We start from the raw sequence: 22,356 nt of genomic DNA, 5'->3' as shown, positions 1-22,356 counted from the left end.
AAAGTTCATCTGATTCTAATAAGCTGCCCTCGTAAAGCAACTTTTAAAAGCAAAGCAGAAAAATACAGTGCTCCACCAACACCGTTATGTTTATTTTCTCTCACAGTAGGCACAATATAATGCAATGCAGTGCCAGAGTTAGTCTCTGTATGAGTCCACCGCCTGACCAGCAGGGGCTGCAGAATGGAGCATCTCTGAATAATGAGCAGGAACGCTTGGTACCTCCCCGCCGCTCAACACTGCGCCACAGGCTGCTCTCTGTGCCTCTAGCCTGGACACTTCTGGTGAATCTGTTACTTATGTCCGTTTTAAAGGGCAAAGCATCTTTCTGTCTTTGGTCGTTCACTTTATGACCACATGTTTTAGGAAACTCAACTGATGCTGGGCGTAAAGTGACTTTACGGGAACGGAGTGGGTGTGAGTTTACAACGGTAAGATGGTTTATATTTCACTGAAGTCACATTAACGCGTTTCTTCTTCAGTTGATCGCCTGCGCATCTCTAACTAGTCACGGGGACTTTCAAAGTGACTTTAGTTTTGTCCTCGTTCCCATGGTGAATGTATACCAAACCCGCGTGCTGCATTGTGGGATACCCGCAGACTTTCAGTTTTATAGGGTTAATTCACAAATGCATTTCACCTTTTGTCTGTTATTGTTATAATGTAAGATTTAATAACGCAGAAACTTGTGTGTGAAAATGTTACATGGAATTAATAAAAACATCCAAAGATGCATTTTGATTTGACTATCAGGGGTGTTTATGACTGAAGTCGTGACCATTCAGCCAGTTCCTTAATGGACTGATTGGTTTTTTTAAGTAACTTTCTTTAAGTATGAGATATTTGAAGTCTAAGTGTAAGTTTGCTTTGTCCTCCACCGTTATCAGAAGTCACTTAAGACTACTGATAAATAAGCTCAGACTCTTATTTACAGTGGCTGAGAGAGCTCAACGCGTTGCAAATACAAAAAAACATCTGCATATTAAGAAAACAACTTCCTGAATTTTACAACGCGCTGTAAATACTCACAACTCAAACAAATAAAGAAACGCGTTGTAAATACTCACAACTCAACCAAATAAAGAAACACACTGCAAATACTCACAACACAACCAAATAAAGAAATGCACTGCAAATACTCACAACTCAACCAAGTAAAGAAATGCACTGCAAATACTCACAACTCAACCAAATAAAGAAACGCACTGCAAATACTCACAACTCAACCAAATAAAGAAACGCACTGCAAATTCTCACAACTCAACCAAGTAAAGAAATGCACTGCAAATGCTCACAACTCGACCAAATAAAGAAACGCACTGCAAATGCTGACAACTCAACCAAATAAAGAAACGCACTTCAAATACTCACAACTCAACCAAATAAAGAAACGCACTGCAAATGCTCACAACTCAACCAAATAAAGAAACGCACTGTACATGCTCACAACTCAACCAAATAAAGAAACGCACTGCAAATACTCACAACTCAACCAAATAAAGAAACGCACTGCAAATACTCACAAATCGACCAAATAAAGAAACGGATTGCAAATACTCACAACTCAACCAAATAAAGAAACGCACTGCAAATACTCACAACTCAACCAAATAAAGAAACCCACTGCAAATACTCACAACTCAACCAAATAAAGAAACGCACTGCAAATGCTCACAACTCAACCAAATAAAGAAACGCACTGCAAATGCTCACAACTCAACCAAATAAAGAAACGCACTGCAAATACTCACAAATCGACCAAATAAAGAAACGCACTTCAAATACTCACAACTCAACCAAATAAAGAAACGCACTGCAAATGCTCACAACTCAACCAAATAAAGAAACGCACTGCAAAAGCTGACAACTCAACCAAATAAAGAAACGCACTTCAAATACTCACAGCTCAACCAAATAAAGAAACGCACTGCAAATGCTCATAACACAACCAAATAAAGAAACGCACTGCAAATACTCACAAATCGACCAAATAAAGAAACGGACTGCAAATACTCACAACTCAACCAAATAAAGAAACGCACTGCAAATACTCACAACTCAACCAAATAAAGAAACGCACTGCAAACGCTCACAACACAACCAAATAAAGAAACGCACTGCAAATACTCACAACTCAACCAAATAAAGAAACGCACTGCAAATGCTCACAACTCAACCAAATAAAGAAACGCACTGCAAATGCTCACAACTCAACCAAATAAAGAAACGCACTGCAAATGCTGACAACTCAACCAAATAAAGAAACGCACTTCAAATACTCACAACTCAACCAAATAAAGAAACGCACTGCAAATACTCACAACTCAACCAAGTAAAGAAACGCACTGCAAATACTCACAACTCAACCAAATAAAGAAACGCACTTCAAATACTCACAACTCAACCAAATAAAGAAACGCACTGTACATTCTCACAACTCAACCAAATAAAGAAACGCTCACAACACAACCAAATAAAGAAACGCACTGCAAATACTCACAACTCAACCAAATAAAGAAACGCATTGCAAATTCTCACAACTCAACCAAATAAAGAAACGCACTGCAAACACTCACAACTCAACCAAATAAAGAAACACACTGCAAATACTCACAACTCAACCAAGTAAAGAAACGCACTGCAAATACTCACAACTCAACCAAATAAAGAAACGCACTTCAAATACTCACAACTCAACCAAATAAAGAAACGCACTGTACATGCTCACAACTCAACCAAATAAAGAAACGCTCACAACACAACCAAATAAAGAAACGCACTGCAAATACTCACAAATCGACCAAATAAAGAAACGGACTGCAAATACTCACAACTCAACCAAATAAAGAAACGCACTGCAAATACTCACAACTCAACCAAATAAAGAAACGCACTGCAAAAGCTGACAACTCAACCAAATAAAGAAACGCACTTCAAATACTCACAGCTCAACCAAATAAAGAAACGCACTGCAAATGCTCATAACACAACCAAATAAAGAAACGCACTGCAAATACTCACAAATCGACCAAATAAAGAAACGGACTGCAAATACTCACAACTCAACCAAATAAAGAAACGCACTGCAAATACTCACAACTCAACCAAATAAAGAAACGCACTGCAAACGCTCACAACACAACCAAATAAAGAAACGCACTGCAAATACTCACAACTCAACCAAATAAAGAAACGCACTGCAAATGCTCACAACTCAACCAAATAAAGAAACGCACTGCAAATGCTCACAACTCAACCAAATAAAGAAACGCACTGCAAATGCTGACAACTCAACCAAATAAAGAAACGCACTTCAAATACTCACAACTCAACCAAATAAAGAAACGCACTGCAAATACTCACAACTCAACCAAGTAAAGAAACGCACTGCAAATACTCACAACTCAACCAAATAAAGAAACGCACTTCAAATACTCACAACTCAACCAAATAAAGAAACGCACTGTACATGCTCACAACTCAACCAAATAAAGAAACGCTCACAACACAACCAAATAAAGAAACGCACTGCAAATACTCATAACTCAACCAAATAAAGAAACGCACTGCAAATTCTCACAACTCAACCAAATAAAGAAACAGACTGCAAATACTCACAACTCAACCAAATAAAGAAACGCACTGCAAATACTCACAACTCAACCAAATAAAGAAACGCACTGCAAATGCTGACAACTCAACCAAATAAAGAAATGCACTTCAAATACTCACAACTCAACCAAATAAAGAAACGCACTGCAAATGCTCACAACTCAACCAAATAAAGAAACGCACTGCAAATGCTGACAACTCAACCAAATAAAGAAACGCACTGCAAATACTCACAACTCAACCAAGTAAAGAAACGCACTGCAAATACTCACAACTCAACCAAATAAAGAAACGCACTTCAAATACTCACAACTCAACCAAATAAAGAAACGCACTGCAAATACTCATAACTCAACCAAATAAAGAAACCCACTTCAAATACTCACAGCTCAACCAAATAAAGAAACGCACTGCAAATGCTCATAACACAACCAAATAAAGAAACGCACTGCAAATACTCACAAATCGACCAAATAAAGAAACGGACTGCAAATACTCACAACTCAACCAAATAAAGAAACCCACTTCAAATACTCACAGCTCAACCAAATAAAGAAACGCACTGCAAATGCTCATAACACAACCAAATAAAGAAACGCACTGCAAATACTCACAAATCGACCAAATAAAGAAACGGACTGCAAATACTCACAACTCAACCAAATAAAGAAACGCACTGCAAATACTCACAACTCAACCAAATAAAGAAACGCACTGCAAACGCTCACAACACAACCAAATAAAGAAACGCACTGCAAATACTCACAACTCAACCAAATAAAGAAACGCACTGCAAATGCTCACAACTCAACCAAATAAAGAAACGCACTGCAAATGCTCACAACTCAACCAAATAAAGAAACGCACTGCAAATGCTGACAACTCAACCAAATAAAGAAACGCACTTCAAATACTCACAACTCAACCAAATAAAGAAACGCACTGCAAATACTCACAACTCAACCAAGTAAAGAAACGCACTGCAAATACTCACAACTCAACCAAATAAAGAAACGCACTTCAAATACTCACAACTCAACCAAATAAAGAAACGCACTGTACATGCTCACAACTCAACCAAATAAAGAAACGCTCACAACACAACCAAATAAAGAAACGCACTGCAAATACTCATAACTCAACCAAATAAAGAAACGCACTGCAAATTCTCACAACTCAACCAAATAAAGAAACGGACTGCAAACGCTCACAACACAACCAAATAAAGAAACGCACTGCAAATACTCACAACTCAACCAAATAAAGAAACGCACTGCAAATGCTCACAACTCAACCAAATAAAGAAACGCACTGCAAATGCTGACAACTCAACCAAATAAAGAAATGCACTTCAAATACTCACAACTCAACCAAATAAAGAAACGCGCTGCAAATGCTCACAACTCAACCAAATAAAGAAACGCACTGTACATGCTCACAACACAACCAAATAAAGAAACGCACTGCAAATACTCACAACTCAACCAAATAAAGAAACGCACTGTGCATGCTCACAACTCAACCAAATAAAGAAACGCACTGCAAATACTCACAACTCCAAATAAAGAAACACACTTCAAATACTCACAACTCAACCAAATAAAGAAACGCACTGCAAATACTCACAACTCAACCAAATAAAGAAACGCACTGCAAATACTCACAACTCAACCAAATAAAGAAACGCACTGCAAATGCTCACAACTCAACCAAATAAAGAAACGCACTGCAAATACTCACAACTCAGAAATGCACTGCAAATACAATTCTTTATTTGGTTGTGTTGTGAGCATTTGTAGCACCTGCTGTCAAATCGATGAAGATGCTTTCTTGATTTGCGGGTGCTTTTTCTATTTGCATGTGTTTTCTGAAGTTGCAGCGCGTTGAGCTCTCTCGGCCACCTAACTATTGGCTCAAAACACTAAAACATTGGTGCCAGCACAAATCGTCAGAACACCGGTTGTACCAATACAATGGTATTCATTGCAAAAACAAAGACTCCTCAAAATAATAAAACCAGCAGCATAACAGAATAATACAATACACAATAAAACTGTGTAACTAGAGAATAAAAAGACAAAGTATGTATAGGAAAGTAAATGCATAGCCTACAAAATGTAGCATATAATTTGATTACTGTATATTACTGTAAAGTGTTTAAATATTTACATTACTATTCAAACGTTTTTGAAAGAAGTATGTATTGCTCACCAAGAATGCATTTATTTGATTAAAAAATGTAAATGTAAAATTTTATGTATCCTTGTTGAATATTTATTTCTTGAAAAAAATATTACTGTCTCCAAACTTTCAAATGGTAGTGTATGGATAGAATACATAGGCCTATCTCTGTGCCTAAATTGGCAAATGCATTATAAACTCCATGCAAAATTATGTTGTGATTAGATTGTCAGATCAATAATGTGAATCAATTCAGTCAATTACTCTCTATGTAGGCTAACGAGTCTGGCACTCATATGTCAATGCCGAATTGGCCACTAGCCTTGTTTATAATTTTTAATTCTACATTCATGTCCCAGACTTTGCTGGCTGTGCAGTATGTGGTGGGATGGATGAGGAGGAGCAGAACCGCTATGTGGCCCAGTTGAAAGCTGAGTTTGACAGCTGTGACACCACCGGGACCGGTTACCTCGACAAACAGGAGCTAACTGCCTTATGCCACAAGCTGAGCTTAGATGCCCATCTCCCCTTACTGCTGGACACTCTGCTTGGACCACAACATTATGCCAGGGTAAGCTGTTATGACCTTCCCAGTGCCTCTCATCCTAAGGCTGTATTATAGATGTTAAGATAATGTCTTTTTGCAGGTGAATTTTGAGGAGTTCAAAGAGGGCTTTGTGGCTGTACTATCAAGGTCTTTGGACTTCAGTACTTCAGAGAGCAGCTATCTTGAACCAGGTACTCGACTAGAAAATGACCTTTATATACCTTCAGGCTTATACAGTAAGATTTTTCAGGCCTGTGTTTATCATCGTGATTTTTGTTGCTAGTTAGTCTGGACCTTGTGGACTCAAGATATGTTGATGGTACATGATGTGTAGTTGATCTAACTTAAGTACTCTGAAGAACTGAACTGAACACATGTTATTGTCTAAATTATTATTTGTATTTGTTAAGGAATAGTCTGGTATTATTATGGTTACACTATTCAAAAGATTGGGGTCTGTAATATTTTTTTATGTTTTTGTTGTTTTCCTAGGCTGCATTTATTTGATAAATACAGTAAAACAGCAATACAGTCAAATATCAGTACAATGTAGGCTATTTAATTTAATACATATTAAAATGTAATTTATTCCTGTAATGCTAAGCTGAATTTTCAGCATCATTAGTCCAGTCTTTAGTGTCACATGGTCCTTCAGAAATCATTATAATATGCTGATTTGCTGCTCAAGAAACATTTATTATTAGTATCATGTTGAAAACAGTTGTTTGCGGAAACCGTGATACATTTTTTGGATGCTTTGATGAATAAAAAGTATAAAAGAATAGCATTTTGAAATCTTTACTGCCACTTTTGACCAATTTAATGCATTATAACTGAATAAAAGTATTAATTTCTTTGAAAAAAATATATTTTGAACCCCAAACTTTTGAACAATAGTGTGTTTTTAGAACATTGTGGTTTATGTAAACAGTTAAAAAAGCATGCAAATTCCAGCTTATCGTTAGAGTTTTTCAATTATTAATATATGGCCCTAGAAAGTATTTTGACATTTAAACCACACTTCATACTTCCATTAAAAATTATATTAGACCCACTGGATAAAAGCAAAAATGTTTAAGAAAATTGATGTTTGATGTGAGAAAAGGTTTACCATCATTTGCTTTTGCATTTGCATTTGATGGGGTCACTGGAATATTAAACACAAATATGAGAATACAGAAAGAGAAAACAATCATTATTTTAAATTTAGGCAATGTTTGGTGTAATTTCGCATTAGGGAGACTCGTACATTAGTGTATGTTGTGAAATCTCAGTGCTCAACACTTAAAATTATCTTTAGAAATGGAAAACCTGAAAGCTAGGATGAAAAACAGATGTTCAAGCATTGAACCTGGGTTTGGATACCCATTTAGGTTTTCATTTCCTTCCAAACATATTTCTAATTTTATGAAAAAGGTTGTGACATAAAACAAATGATGTGAGATCACCTACTATTACTATTACCACTTCATTTTGACTGCATCTGACACTTGAATTATCTGTCACTCTAAAGCATAATTTCCTGTGCTTCTAGCAGTTCCAGAGGAGGTGAAGCCTAAATATGTGAAAGGAACCAAGCGGTACGGGCGGCGATCACGGCCAGACAAGACTGACTTAGAGCTGACAGCGGACTCAGAATATTCACCAAAGTTTGGGACAGACAAAGTAGAAACAAATGGTGTGAGGAGACCTAAGCTCAGACGCTCCACCTCACTGGAGAGTGTTGAGGTAAAATTCATGATATCTACACTACCTTTAAAAAGTTTGGGGTCATAAAGATTTTTTTTAAAGAAATTAATACCTTTATTCAGCAGGGTGCATTAAATTGATCACAAATGTAATTTTTGACATTTATAATGTTACAAAATCCTTTTTTTTTCAGATAAATGGTGTTCTTTTGAACTATTCTTTGAAAAATCCCGACAAAAGTGCCACAGTTCCACAAAAAGTTTAAGCAGCACAATTGTTTTTAACATTGATAATTGTAATGACACGTGAGTCATGGGGATCCATTTGCAAGGCTTTATTAAAAGGAGTGGTCGGAAACAAGCATGGGTCAAACATTGGCAAACAGGAATATATATGGCAAGACAAAGAGTAGTCCTAGGGCAAGCGTGGGTCTTAGATCGGCGAACAATATCCAGCAGGGCCAAGGCAAAGAGAGATAATCCAGGTACACAGCAATAATCCAAACAAGTTGCAAACAAAGTCCGAACAACAAGGCAAAGGGTTAATCCAGGAAACACAGGCAGGTATCAAACACGAGAAAACTAGCCAGGAAAGACTAACAACTGCGTGGGCTCCGTAGAGTAGCTATAGCTAGGATATACGCTAAACAGTACTCGGCGATGACAGAGAGGAAATCCAAGGTTTATTAAGCATGTGTGATTGTGTGATCGGTGAAATCAGATGTGTGTGTTGTCAGTGCAATGGATGATGGGAACTGTAGTCCAATGGTGAAGTGCAACAGTAGTGTAGTGCAAGAGTCCATGCGGTGAGCGGGTGACCTCTGGTGGTGAGCGAATGGAAGTTCATAGCCAGGATTCGTGACAATAATAATAAGAAATGTTTCTTTAGTAAATTGGCATATTTGAATGATTTCTGAAGGGTCACGTGACACTAAAAACTGGAGTAATTATGCTGAAAATTCAGCTTTGCATCACAGGAATAAATTACATTTTAAAATATATTCACATAGAAAACACATTTTAAATTACAATAATATTTCAGGATTTTTGATCAAATTAATGCAGCCTTAGTGACAATAATAAACTTAAAAAGTCTTGCAGACCCCACACTTTTAAACGGTAGCGTATAATAACTCTATGTCTATTTTTATTTCTATTAATAATTGTAGAGCATGTATTTAAAATCTAACAACATAACATAACACTCAAAGGAGATTGAAGGTGAAAATAGGGGTGTCATCTTGGGACTGTATGCAAATAGGCATGCAAATATTAGCACTTAACAATGCAGTGTACTTGAGGTGTCGTATTGTTAGTCAATTGAAGAGCTGAATCAGTTTGATTTTAGTGAATGGATCTGGGCCGACCGCTTTTCTCAGACAGGAAGTGCGGCGGTGTGGAATGTGCAAGTGCCGGCCCATAGTGCAGCCTCTACCTTCACCAGACTTTAGTGTTACTTTTGGCTCAGGATCAAAAAATGGCTCATTTCACGTAATCGTTTTTCTCTTATAGAGCAGGAGCTCTCATAAAAGGGGTTTGTTGTTTCTGCTGTGTCTGTACTTTTTCTTCTGGAGTCATTTTACTTGTGCATAGCAGTGCCAGACCAGAGAGCCAGTGCAAATGGAAACCTGTGCTGCTGGATCCCTCATTTCATGTGTTTCGTTTTTAAAGAGTTATTTTGGATCCATCCTGGTTTGGTAATAAAAACAAGGAAAATAATGTTTTACTTCCTCATGCATGTCACATGTCCCTGTTACTGTTGCAATTGTTTGATGGAGTTTAAGGGTTGATTAAATAAGCAGCTATCTACCCTTATGAAAAATAAATGTGCTTAATTATACTGAAAATGCACTTGTAGTGAATCTTAACAGTAGATTTGTTCAAATCTGTGCTTGCAGGATATATAATATTATTAAATAAAGGCCACTTAAGTGTACTTAAAGAGAGACAATTACATTACTTTTGTCTAACACACTTAAGTATACTTTTAAAAAGTGTTTTAATTTTAAGTAGATTTTTAATAACTGTTTTAATGTTTTTTATAGAAGTACACTTATTTTGTTGTGTTGACTTACATAGTAAAGCAAGTGTGAAGTGCTTAATTCTAATTTTAACTGTAGTGTGTTATTTGATATTACATTTAAAGTTAATACATTTTAAATGTAATAAATTGCAGCATCATTACAAATGTGTAATTATATTACATATACATAACATACTGTATAAGTTTCAATAGAAAGAACATTAGAGTATATTTTACTTTAACATTTTTGCTATATTCAACAGTACACTTTAACCAAATTTCAAAGACAGTATTAAAAATGATTAAATTACATATAAAGATGTACTTAAGTCCTACTTAAGTGGGTCGAAATGCACTCTAAAGTTTAGCCTATTGCATTTAAAGTAAATTTAAACTTTAATGCAATTTCATTTAATTGTAAATAACATGCAATTAAGTGTCCGAAAACATTGTTCACACTTAAGTATATTCTATAAAGTGTATTGTATATTAAGTAAAAAGTACTCTTTTATGCTTAAGTCTACTGCTTTTTCAGAAGGTTAGAAGAGACTAGCAGCATGCTAAAAAAACACTAAGATTATCATGTTGGTAACGTTTACATTTTCCAAAACAGTGTAAAAATCTAAGTCTAATGGTGCTGTTTGGGTTGAGACTTCTTGAGAGAGTAGGTCACAGTCTGTGGAGGACTCAAACAATCAAGTGCTTTAGCCAAGAATGAAAGCATGCTGGTCCATCAGAACAGTTTATGTTGGCAGCGACCAGCATTTGGTGTTTATGATCCAGCCCGCCAGGCACCATTAGGTCCAGCGTGTTTTAGTGCCTGTGTGATCATCATGGTGTGTTTTATGTGTCGAATGTGTTCAACCAGGATTAGAGGTCTTGGTCTGTGTGGAGCTCAGGGTGCAAAGCATCAGCTGTGGTCAGAAGGCCTGATAATGTGAAGTACAACAAGGAAAGGGTTTGGCTATAATTTGCAATGGCGCTTCCTCTAACTGCGCTTCTCATTTTAGAAATGCATACTTGCATACCAGAGCCCTCCCTCGTTCTCTTTCTCGCTCTACACGTCTCTCCAGTTCTGCTCTCCTTTTCTTCTCCCGATCTCCTCTCTCACTTTTCATAACAGTGTTTGAAATATTTAGAGCTTTTATGTAACCCAGTACATGCTATTTTGTTGAATTGGGGAAAGTACATGCTCTAAATCGACTCTTGTCCATGAAGTTTTAAATGAAGGGTGTCCATGAAGTTTTAAATATCTTAAATACACTTTTTACAAAACTAAAGACTGTAAAATGTCTTAGATATGTAATACTCTGAATCTACAGGTGCATCTCAATAAATTAGAATGTCGTGAAAAAGTTAATTTTTTCTTGCAAGTTATTTCAAAAAGTGAAACTTTCATATATTTTAGATTCATTGCATGTAAAGTCAAACATTTCAAAAGTTTTTTGTTTTAATTTTGATGATTAGAGCTTACAGCTCATGAAAGTCAAAAATCAGTATCTCAAAATATATTTACATTTGAGTTTCAATTAATGACCATCCCTACTGTATAAATTCCGGGTATCTCTTGTTCTTTGAAGCCACAACAATAGGGAAGACTGCTGACTTGGCAATGATCCAGAAGACGAACATTAACGCCCTCCACAAAGAGGGTAAGTCACAGAGGGTCATTACTGAAAGGTGTGGCTGTTTACAGAGTGCTGTATCAAAGCATATTAAATGCAAAGTTGACTGGAAGGAAGAAATTGGATAGGAAAAGGTGCACAAGCAATCAGGATGAAAAAAACAAAAAACAAATCAAAAACAGAAATGTTGCCAGAGCAATTAACTGAAATGAATAGATTTAAACTGAAGTAATAAAGTTAATAAAACTAAAACTGAAATCAAAATAAATTATAGGTCAGTAGAAAAACTAAAACGAAAATGACAAGCGCATATAAAAATGAAAAAAATGTATAGTAAAATTTAAATGAGAACTGAAAATATAAAAATCAAAGCAAATTTATTTATAATAGTATGATTGTAATTGAAAATGCTTTTTGTTTTTTGGTCTTAAAAAGTAAAGAATGGTTCTAGCAACACCAAAGTCATGGGTTCGATTCCCAGGAAATGCCTGAATTAAAAAGAAACAATTTTTGAAAATAATTGAATGCAATGTAAGTCACTTTGGATAAAAGTGTCAGCCAAATGCATATATATGAAATATGTAGTATAAATATAAAATATATCATAGTTGTCCATAATTAGACAAAAGAATATACAATCAGAATGAACCATTTACTTTTTTAATTCATGTTTCTGGTCATATTGGGTTTGATTTGATATATTTGATATATATATTATTCCAAATAGGATTTCATCACGTTTTTATCTAAATGTATTATCTTGTTTCACCTTTGAAATAACTGTCCTTTTGAAAATATATACACAACATTTTCATAATATTTTTTACTAAAATTCCAGATTTCTCCAGAAATGCATTGGATTATGGTAGTAAAATGGGTTGCAAACTGCGCTTCACATAGATTTACCCTTAAATGCTGAATCAGAAATGCTGTATCAATATCAATACAGTGCTTTACCATGACTATATGTCAAAGGAGCAAGCAAGAGGGACTAATGGACAGAATCTGTGCAGATTCACAGGCTTCGGCATCGGCACAGATTCCAGTCCATATAGTCTTTTACAACATTCATGTGAGCAACAGCACTACTTGTTAATGTAAATAATTCAACCAGCTGTGATAAATATTGCACACAAACCTTGTCATGCAACATAAATGATTTAGTTTTGTGTACGCCATAGACCAGGGGTGGCGAACTCCGGTTCTGGAGAGTTCAGCTCAAACCCTAATTAAAACTCACCTGCATGTAGCTTTCTAGTAACCCTTCAGACCTCGCCTACGTCCCAATGTGCATACTATCCATCCTAAATTCTATGTGATATTAGTCATTTTCAATACTATTTAGGGCAGTTAGGGTGGATAGTATGCACATTGATGCAGGGCTTGATTAGCTTGGTGTGTTTGATTAGGGTTGAAGCAAAACTCTGCAGGGTCGTGGCTCTCCAGGACCGACGTTCGCCACCCTTGCCATAGACTAAAATACAGCACATTTCATCAGGCAGAAACTGAGGAACATTCTTGATTAATTGTAATCAAGTCTTTTAAAAGTATCTCATGTCTTTTGATTGCTTGGGAGTTTTTGTACACCCCAATTAGAGAGTTGTCTTTCCCGAAAGACCTCCACATATCCATGCTTTCCTGAACAATGCCTTAGGTATAAAGGTGTGCAATGATCCTCACTTAATTTCCCAGCGGAGATCAATGAAGTCTCTCTGACAAAATTTGCACCATTTGACTCAAAGAGAGAGAGAGATAATACAAGACATTCCACCCTCTGCCTTCCAACTGAAAAGCTGTTTGTGAACAGTTATGTAATGTTGTTTAACATTTAATGCTGATGGTAATTGATTGTGGCTTGCCCCATATTCAGCTGTTCTATTTTGCATTTGATCAGCCTATATTGATAAAACCACAGATATCTTATATGTCAATGACTGAGTCAAACTCTAATCTACCATTAGATGGCACTAGCACAAATCAATTCATGTACATGTACCTAACTCTCTGTGTAAGTTGCACAATCTAGTGTAACAGTACTCTTACCTTTTATGCAGTACGGCTATGTACAGTATACTGTATAAAGCAGATTTATATATATATATATATATGTATGTATAATACAAATATATGTATAAAATATAGATTTAATATACTGTATATTATACTGTAGATCAGTGGTCCTGCATGGTTTCAAATCAACAAGCCCTTTCTAATATTGCAACTCGTTTATGATTCAAATTCAGTTTCCTATTTGTAAATATGACTTTGCTCTGTCATTCATGTGCGTGGAACCATAATATTTATTTCCAACTACACGTGAAGGGTACGTCAATCTTGACTCATTTGACCAGACTAGCTAGATATTTTACACAAATTTGATTAGAAAATAAATTATGATAACTAAAAGCCACTTGCTGAAATTGTTGCAATGAAGTCAGTTTATGATGTAGCAAACTACTGAACATTTTGTTACACAACAATACAATACAGTTTCACTCTTTTAATAAAATAATAGTATGCAGAATTCAGTGTATATAGCACAGTATCCAGTTAGTGCACACCTTTACAATTACTTTTACTAAATTTTACTGCATTTGTCTTAATGGTGTCAGTCGATTTTAAAGCACTCTCAGTGTTGTAACTGTTGGATGACCCGGTCCCACTCCAAACCATTTCTTATGTAAGCTCTTTTACATCATTACAGGGAGATTTAGCTGGCTTTATATGAGCAAGGTTTAAGCTGTTTAGCATGGTGCAGTGTTTCTATACTGATGTGATGAACAGTATTACTCTTGAGCTTGTATCTGCCGGTTGTTCCTGTCCAGCGTTGCAGAAGTATTGACTGCTTGGATGGAATGCCTTATGATGATTATATTATGGTGATCACTGAACCATATGATTAATTCAGCTACATTGTCTCCATCTGCTCACTCACTTCAGTCAAGATATTGTATGTTAAAGTCTTGTTGTGCTTCTTTAATTATGACAGTTTATAGTGTGTATATTTGCACAATAAGTATTTTGCCAAAATGTGTCAAACATTAAGACATTTTTACAATAAAATGGATATAAAATGTAAAATAACCATTTATGATGAAACTAGATGTCACACTGAAATAAACAAACACAGATGAGATCACATGACAAAGGCAGTGAGGTCATGTGACAGCAATGCAGCATACTACTGTTTGAAACCAGTATAGATCTCCTTATTTGAAACTTTTTCTTTCTTTAAAAAAATAGTGGGCAGTATAGAGTATATACTGTGCAGTATTCAGTCAGTAGTTAAGCACTGTCAATGCACTTTTTACAGAGTCTCAAATCAGATGAGGACGCAGGAAGCAACAAGGAGTCTACACACCACAATTTTGTGGCACAAGGTATGTCAGATATTACTTTTAAATTAATTAAGCAAGTTTGTATTTAAAATAAACACATTGCTCTAATATTTTCTGATTTACATATATTCAAGGCCAGTTGAAGCTCTGGAATCAAGATGGCACAGGAAGTCCTCAGCGCTCATCTGACCCTCGGCAGGAAGTGACAGACGGGCAGGTGAGGGCAGTATGGCAGGAGCTGGGGGTCAGAGCCGGAGGATCACTAAACCGCGAGGGGCTGTCACTTGTTTGTGGCCACATCGGTCTCAAGGACTTACATGTAACGTTCTGTACAGAGACATTCTGTGCTTCTTGTTTGCTAGTAATTACTCTTTAGACAGTTACTTTCCTTCAATATTCAGTGCGCAAAACACTGTTATCCATGTTTTTTGTTTATGCAAAGGAGTTAGACGCTCTCTTCAGGAAACTAGACAAGGATCAGGATGGGAGAGTCAGTCTGAGTGAGTTCCAGAGCGGGCTGTTCACACAACACGATCACGCTGCTCCCATCTCTACCTCCACCCCTGCCCGGCCCAAACCACAGCGCTCCATCTCAAAGGTCAGGATCAGATCAAGGTCATGGTGATGTTGCAGTTAAAGCAGATTGTAGCCAAAAATAAACAGCTTTGCCAAACAATCTGCAGAAAAAGCTGACACCAGTGTGCAAGTGTGTGACTGCATGGTTTTCTCTGCAAATGAAGTGAATGTTGGAAAGAAGCAGTTATATGTAATTGTTTGTTAAAGGTTTTATGTTGCATTTGGTAGTATTTAAATAATATACTGTGCTTATTATTTTGACAATTCAGCTCAAATTTGAAAGTACTTAAAACATATTGGCATTGTTGTTTACAAAAAATATTGCCAAAGCATTATATACAAATATATACATACCTGTCAAAAGTTTGAAATAATTAAGTTGTTTTTTTATGTTTTAAAAGAAGTCTCTTATGTTCACTGAGGCTGCATTTATTTGATCACTAATATTGTTAAATATTATTAAAATTTAAAATAACTCTACTATTTGTTTATATTATAGCATAAAATGTTGTAAAAAATCAATGTAATGTATTCCTGTGAATGTAAAGCTGAATTTTCAGCACCGTTACTCCAGTCTTCTGTGTCCCATGATCCTTCAGAAATCACTCTAATATGCTGATTTGATGCTCAATTATTAATAATGGTTCTATTTATCAGAGCACTAAATGATTAAGCAGCACAATTGTTTTCATCATCATTAAAAGACATTTTTTCTTGAGTACTAAAGCTTGTCATTTTAGGATCATGTGACACTGAAGACTGGAGTAATAATGCTGAAAATTCAGCTTTACATCACAGGAATAAATTACATTTTAAAATATATTCAAATAGAAAATTAAAATTGAATTAATATTACTGTATTTTTGATTAAATAAATGCACTTTTGGTAAACATAAGTCTTCTTTAAAAGAATCATTATTATTCCACACCAGTAGTGTGTACATATGTACAAAATATGACAAAAAAACACACTCATGCTACATGGGGTTTCTGGTGTGAAGCTGAAAAAATATTTTTGCCACAGTAATTGTCTTTTGATCATATGATGTTTTGCATGGAATGCTTAATTTTTTATGCATTCCAGACTGGCAGGTTCATGTAACAGATATAATAGAGAAATCTTTATCTGCCGGTTTTCCCTCTCCCAATGTTTTCATGACATTTCACAGCAGACCGACACAAGAGACGGTTAAATGATTGCCTGACTGTCAAACAGAATTCATTTCAGAACTCTTAACATCAAGCCAAGTTACTGAGGGCTGCATTGGCTGGAACCAATTACCTTAATTGGGAAGGTGGAGCCTCCTTTTTGCTCTCTTGTTCCTAGCATAGCACAACTAATGTATTCCTATGCAGTAGCCAAACTTGAAATCAATGCTGAGGAGATGTACTGTACAACAGGCCTCATACCTGCATGTGATGTTTTTAAGTGGGAAGGCAAAGACACTTTGGGGTCCTTTAGTGATGACATTTCTGAGGTAATTTTACCGAAAGCACAACCAGCCAAAATAATTAAAACGGCATCTGAACTCAAGCTGGGCACATATTCTGATTTGCTGGTTAATAAAGTTTAGGATTTAAAAGCTCAGGCCTCATTTAAAGATACAAACAGCTTCAGTGTTTGATAACAAATGCTGAGTTGCATGAATATTTGGTGATTGCTGGAGCTAAATTGAGGCTAAGCCAGCTTAAGGGTTACGACACCAGAAGGACGTTTGTTGGTGGTCAGTGCAATAATTTTGTTCATGATTGAGGCTCTAGCTCTGGCATGTCAAGGACAGCATTGTGCATTGTGTGGTGGGACTGTGAGAGCTCAGTTTTTCAGCGGTTTTCCCCGCAGTTAGATATTGAACTTTGTCTGATCGTTTTGCCTTTTTTTCCCTCATGTCGTTTCCTCTGCTCTCTCAGGCTCTTGAGGAGCGAGTGGTGCGCTCCACCTCCCCTTCTTTACTGTCGGCTACGGTGGGTCAGAGGCTGCTGACCCGGCTGGATGATGGATCAGGATGCACAAGCCCAGACAAAGTCATCGCCCTCTGGACGGAGGAGGGCATCCACAACAGCAGGGATATTCTACAGGTAAGATATTATTGGATGTTATTTGCATTAATCAAACACTGAAAACTGTGCTGTATTAAATGTTTAAATAATGTTTGCATAAAGTGGATCAGAAATAATGACTTTTCTTTCTGTGAACTATTGCATGAATTGTTTTTTCTTTATTCTGAACCTGGATACAGACTCTGGACTTCTGTCTGGAGGAGCGTCTGTGTCTGGCTGAACTCACTCTGGCTCTGGACAATGAGTTGCTGGTCAGTGGGAATGGTATCCATCAGGCTGCTCTGGTCTCCTACAAGAATGAGATAAACTACTTCCAGTGAGTCTCTTTCGCATCAGATCTGTATTTATTCACAAAACCTGTCACGAAATGTCCAATAATATTGTGAAGTGTTACAATTTAGAGTAACTGTTTTTTTTTGAATGTATAGTATTTTAAAATGTATTTTATTCATGTGATGCAAAGATGAAATTTCAGCATCATTGTTACAGTTTTCAGTGTCACATGATCCTTCAGAAATCATTATAATATACATTCTAATATGTTCAATTTTTTGATTTTATGGAGCAGTTAAATCAGTGTGTGGATATTGTTTGTTTTTTTGCTTTAGTTTGACTTTTTGTCCTGCACCTGAGCCCTATTTGTGGCATGTGCGCACCTTTTTTGGATGTTTGACTTTCAGGTTTTTTTTTTTAAACCATTTATTTGAAACCGAACTATTTTGTAGCATTATAAATGTTATTATTAGCCACTTTTGATTAATGTAATGTGTCCATACTGAATAAAAAGTATTCATTTAATTTTTATTTATTTTTTTACTTACCCCAAACTTTTAAATAGTATTGTAGCATATGTTTTACAATAGTACTGTTAAAAAAAAAAGCAAGAATATTAAAAATGGTTTTCAACAGTGGTAATAATAAAAATGTTTTTTGGGCACCAGATCAACCTATTAGAATCATTTCTGAAGTGTCATGTTGCACTGAAGACTGGAGTAATTATTAAATTAAATTTGAAAATATATTACAATAGAAAACACATTTCAAATTGTAATAATATTTCACAATATTGCTTTTTGCTGTATTTTTAAACAAATAAATGTAACCTTGGTGAGCATTACAGAATTTTATCAAAAGCATATATATGTAATATAATACTATATTACTATTCCTACTAATTCCAAATTTCACATTTTTGACTGGTGATATGTATGTTGCATTGATTTGTGACATTATTTTCAGGACAATTTTTCCTTTTCGTAATACTATTATGTTTCTGCTTTCGGTTAAACATTTTAATTAAAATAACTACATCACATCATGTATTACTCTTTTAATATTTTATAACTTAAAAAAAATATAATTTTATAACATTTTATATTTGTATCCCCCGGTTTCAGAGACAAGGCTTAAGCGTAGTCCTAGACTAAAATGTAAGTCTGAGCTGTTTCAACTGAAATAAACTTGTACTGACTGATCTTAAAATATATCAGTGCCTTTTTGTCTCAAGATGCACCCCAGTAATGTTTTTTTCTAAGTATGTTTATAAAAATTACTTAAATGTCCTAATTGAACTATGGCCTAATCCTGGTTTAGCCTAAGCCCTGTCTGTGAAACCAGGCCTATATCTTTAAAATCATGGGGAAAAAATGCCTCTTCCCCTGCATTTCTGTGCTGTTTGGTTTTTGTCTCCACCTGGAGGACATGTAATGTTACTGTGTACAGCAGTATTCTTTATATGGTATAGTTCTTAGTCATTAAACAATGACTAAGAACTAGTTCTTCGCCTTAGTCACTGCATGGTGGCTTTACTTTGTTCGATAAATGTCTTTGCATGGTGTTACTTGTGACAAAATGTGCATCAGAATGAATGAGATTCTCATGCGGTGGTGGTTTTGTGTTCCAACTCTGTAGAGTCGTGGCAGACCAGGCCTGTCAGGAAAGGGACAAAGCCAAGGCAGACCTGGAACTGGCTGACCGCCGCAACCTACAGCTGGTCAGAGAGGTGGATGATCGCCATGCAACCATGGAGTCTCTCAATGAGTCGAAAATCAAGTACGGCTGCTCTCCTCTAGTCATATAATCACATCTGATGAAGACACATGCAAGTGCACTGCAGTGTCACTGTACATGTCTCTTTGATGCAGGGGTCTGGAACAGGAGTTCCGGGATAAGCTTACAGCACTGAGGAGCGAATCAGAGTATGAAAGTGAGGTGCTTCTAGAGCAGGTAGAGAAGGAGCACAAGAGACTCCAGGAGGATCTAGAACTGCTCAGGTCTCAGGACGTTAGCCTTCAGGAGGACATTTGCACTGCTGCTAAGGTAATCACTGACGTTATTATTATTATCATCAGTATTCTCCTGTTTGGTCTTTGCACTTAAAATACACAAATGTTTAAAAGATTGGGGTCAGTTTTTTTTTTTACTTAATTGATCAGAGAATTCTGAAAAAATATCACAGTGTCCATTAAATATTAAGCTGCAACTGTTGATAACATTGAGTAGTTTAACTTTTTTTTTTTTTTTTTTTTTACATTGATGGCTTCTGAAAATTCAGATATCACAGAAATAAATGACATTTTAAAATATATTAACCTAGGAAACAATTATTTTATAAATGTTTCTCAATTATTACTGTATTTTTTAGCATTGCGCAAAAGCATTTGAAAAACTGATCTACCCAAAACCTTTGAACAGTAATGTGTAACTATAAAACTAATCATTCTGACTATGAATTCTGAGTCTCTGCTTTACATTAGTTTTAAATTATTGTATTTTAAAGTGCCACATTGGTTTTTTTGTTTCCTGGCAATAATAAATAGCCTACAGTTACACTAATAAACTGTTGCTTCATAGGTGAATCGTTTATTCCAATTATTAATATTAATATAAGTAGTTATTTAACATTAGTGCTGTTTATTATATTGCTGTTTCCAGACTTTTTTCTTTTTGTAACAATACACCACTCAAGGCCATGTTTTACATTGATTTTACCATTGTTAATGGTTAAGGGGTTCACCAGTGGTAAACTCACTGTAAAGTAAGAACAAACACACAACATTGCTTCAATAAAATGAATATTTATTGTAGACATTTAAATATTAACATTACATTTGTTAAATAAACTTATTTTTCATAAAGAATTTGTTAAAAACAAGAATAAAAAATGTTTACAAAGAGTCATATACATATAACAAATACATCCCACAAGTTTGGAATAGTTTAATTAAACCATAACTGTATCTATAGAATGTTTGTATTGTATTACAATTTCCTTACCATGCCTCCTTGAATCACACTGACTTACGTTTCATGATGATCCTGCTCTTAGCTACAGAGCATGAGGCGATCTGTCATGGTTAGAGGGGTATGTTTCTTTGAGCATGTCAGTGTGGTGTCAGGTTAAATAACTCTAGCTGTGTGTTACAGGAGAACAGTCGTTTGGAGGAGGAGGTCAGCGTCCTAAAGGCGAAGCTGTCCGAAGCCGAGAGCACCATCTCTAAACTAAAGAAGAATCTAGATCATCTGCTGCAGGACAAGGTGAGATGTCCATGTTGTTAAATTGCTGTAAATAATATCCTTTACAAAGTTCACTCTCTAATAACTATAATGATAATTGATCTATGCTTGTTTTAATGAACAGTATGGTGGCCTTGATCCAAATGGCACAGGACTGCTGAATCAAGAAGAGCACTTCTCCAAGATCTTTAAGGAGTACGAGCAGCAGTGCAGGGTATGAGCGTGCCTGTGTATGTTTGGTGGATATTTTGTATGGAGTGAATAGTGAAGTCGGCCCTGCCATTGTGCATTGTATTTAAGTGTCCTTGTTTAGCTATTATGCTAGCTATCCTGTAATTCACGGTGCTTTAAATGACAGCTTTAATTGTGCAACTTTTTGAGGAGTTGGTTGCACAATTGTGCCATTAGTTTTGCTCTTTTGACTTGAGCCAGTAAGTAACCGCCTAGGCTAAGTAATGCTAATGCAGAACACTTTAGCAACAGGGTAGAGACTTTGCCCATGATGCTCCTTATTCAAGTTAAGACACTATAGGCTAAACCATTGTTTTTTCATGCACTGGTCAATTTTGAGAATTCTGGACATTTGGCATTTCATTTGGGGGGGGGGGGGGGGGCGGCATTTAAAATACCCTTGTGTTGTTTTGTTTTATTGCACTTTATCTATTTGCGTCTGTAGATTTCGATTGCAATACATACTTAAAGGCAAAGACTTCCAAATTATAATTTTTTCCCTCATGCACGGAGTCAGAAATGTCTAACTTTACAGTTTTATTCCAATTTATATTCTAATGAATATGACAACAAACTGAAACAAGAATTTTGAACCTGCCGTTGATGTTTTTGGCAAAGAAATTGCACGTTTCACCTTTGCATTACAATATCTTTGTTTCAGGAAATGCAGAAAAAAATAGTTTTACTTGTGTAAATGACTCTGTGTCTCCTCCCCACTAAATACAGGAGTTGCAGGACAGGAATGATGAGTTACACTCAGAGCTGGAGTTGTTGAAATCTCAGGGCTCAGGAAGGAGAGCCAGACGATCCAGGAGCAGCCTGTCTGGTCATGACTGGTCAAGCCGAAGAGCATTAACCACTGAATCAGATTCTGGTGAATTTGACAAGCATTTTGAATTAGTAATTCAATTATCCTTCAAGTTTACCTTTCTAGATCTTACACATATCTGTCATGCTGTTC

At 36.0% G+C, this 22,356-nt stretch overlaps 1 protein-coding gene across 1 annotated transcript in view; it reads left to right on the top strand.

Moving 5' to 3' along the window:
- The first annotated feature begins 238 nt into the window (after positions 1 to 238).
- The window catches only part of LOC306882450 (ninein-like protein), a 34,154-nt gene continuing 12,036 nt past the window's right edge, over positions 239 to 22,356 (top strand). The window contains exons 1-14 of the mRNA XM_079437066.1: positions 239 to 431; positions 6,153 to 6,364; positions 6,441 to 6,531; positions 7,875 to 8,068; positions 14,990 to 15,056; positions 15,149 to 15,358; positions 15,416 to 15,612; positions 17,499 to 17,666; positions 17,828 to 17,964; positions 19,560 to 19,700; positions 19,793 to 19,967; positions 21,075 to 21,185; positions 21,289 to 21,378; positions 22,122 to 22,269. Of these exons, the coding sequence (XP_079293192.1) occupies positions 6,182 to 6,364; positions 6,441 to 6,531; positions 7,875 to 8,068; positions 14,990 to 15,056; positions 15,149 to 15,358; positions 15,416 to 15,612; positions 17,499 to 17,666; positions 17,828 to 17,964; positions 19,560 to 19,700; positions 19,793 to 19,967; positions 21,075 to 21,185; positions 21,289 to 21,378; positions 22,122 to 22,269 (1,912 nt within the window). The 5' untranslated portion in view covers positions 239 to 431; positions 6,153 to 6,181. The remainder of the gene's footprint in view (positions 432 to 6,152; positions 6,365 to 6,440; positions 6,532 to 7,874; positions 8,069 to 14,989; positions 15,057 to 15,148; positions 15,359 to 15,415; positions 15,613 to 17,498; positions 17,667 to 17,827; positions 17,965 to 19,559; positions 19,701 to 19,792; positions 19,968 to 21,074; positions 21,186 to 21,288; positions 21,379 to 22,121; positions 22,270 to 22,356) is intronic.

The sequence above is a fragment of the Barbus barbus genome (assembly GCF_936440315.1).
Source record: "Barbus barbus genome assembly, chromosome: 16".
NCBI classification, from domain to species: Eukaryota; Metazoa; Chordata; class Actinopteri; order Cypriniformes; family Cyprinidae; genus Barbus; species Barbus barbus.
The sequence above is the reverse complement of the archived record's forward strand: the minus strand, read 5'-3'. Positions and strand labels throughout refer to the sequence as shown.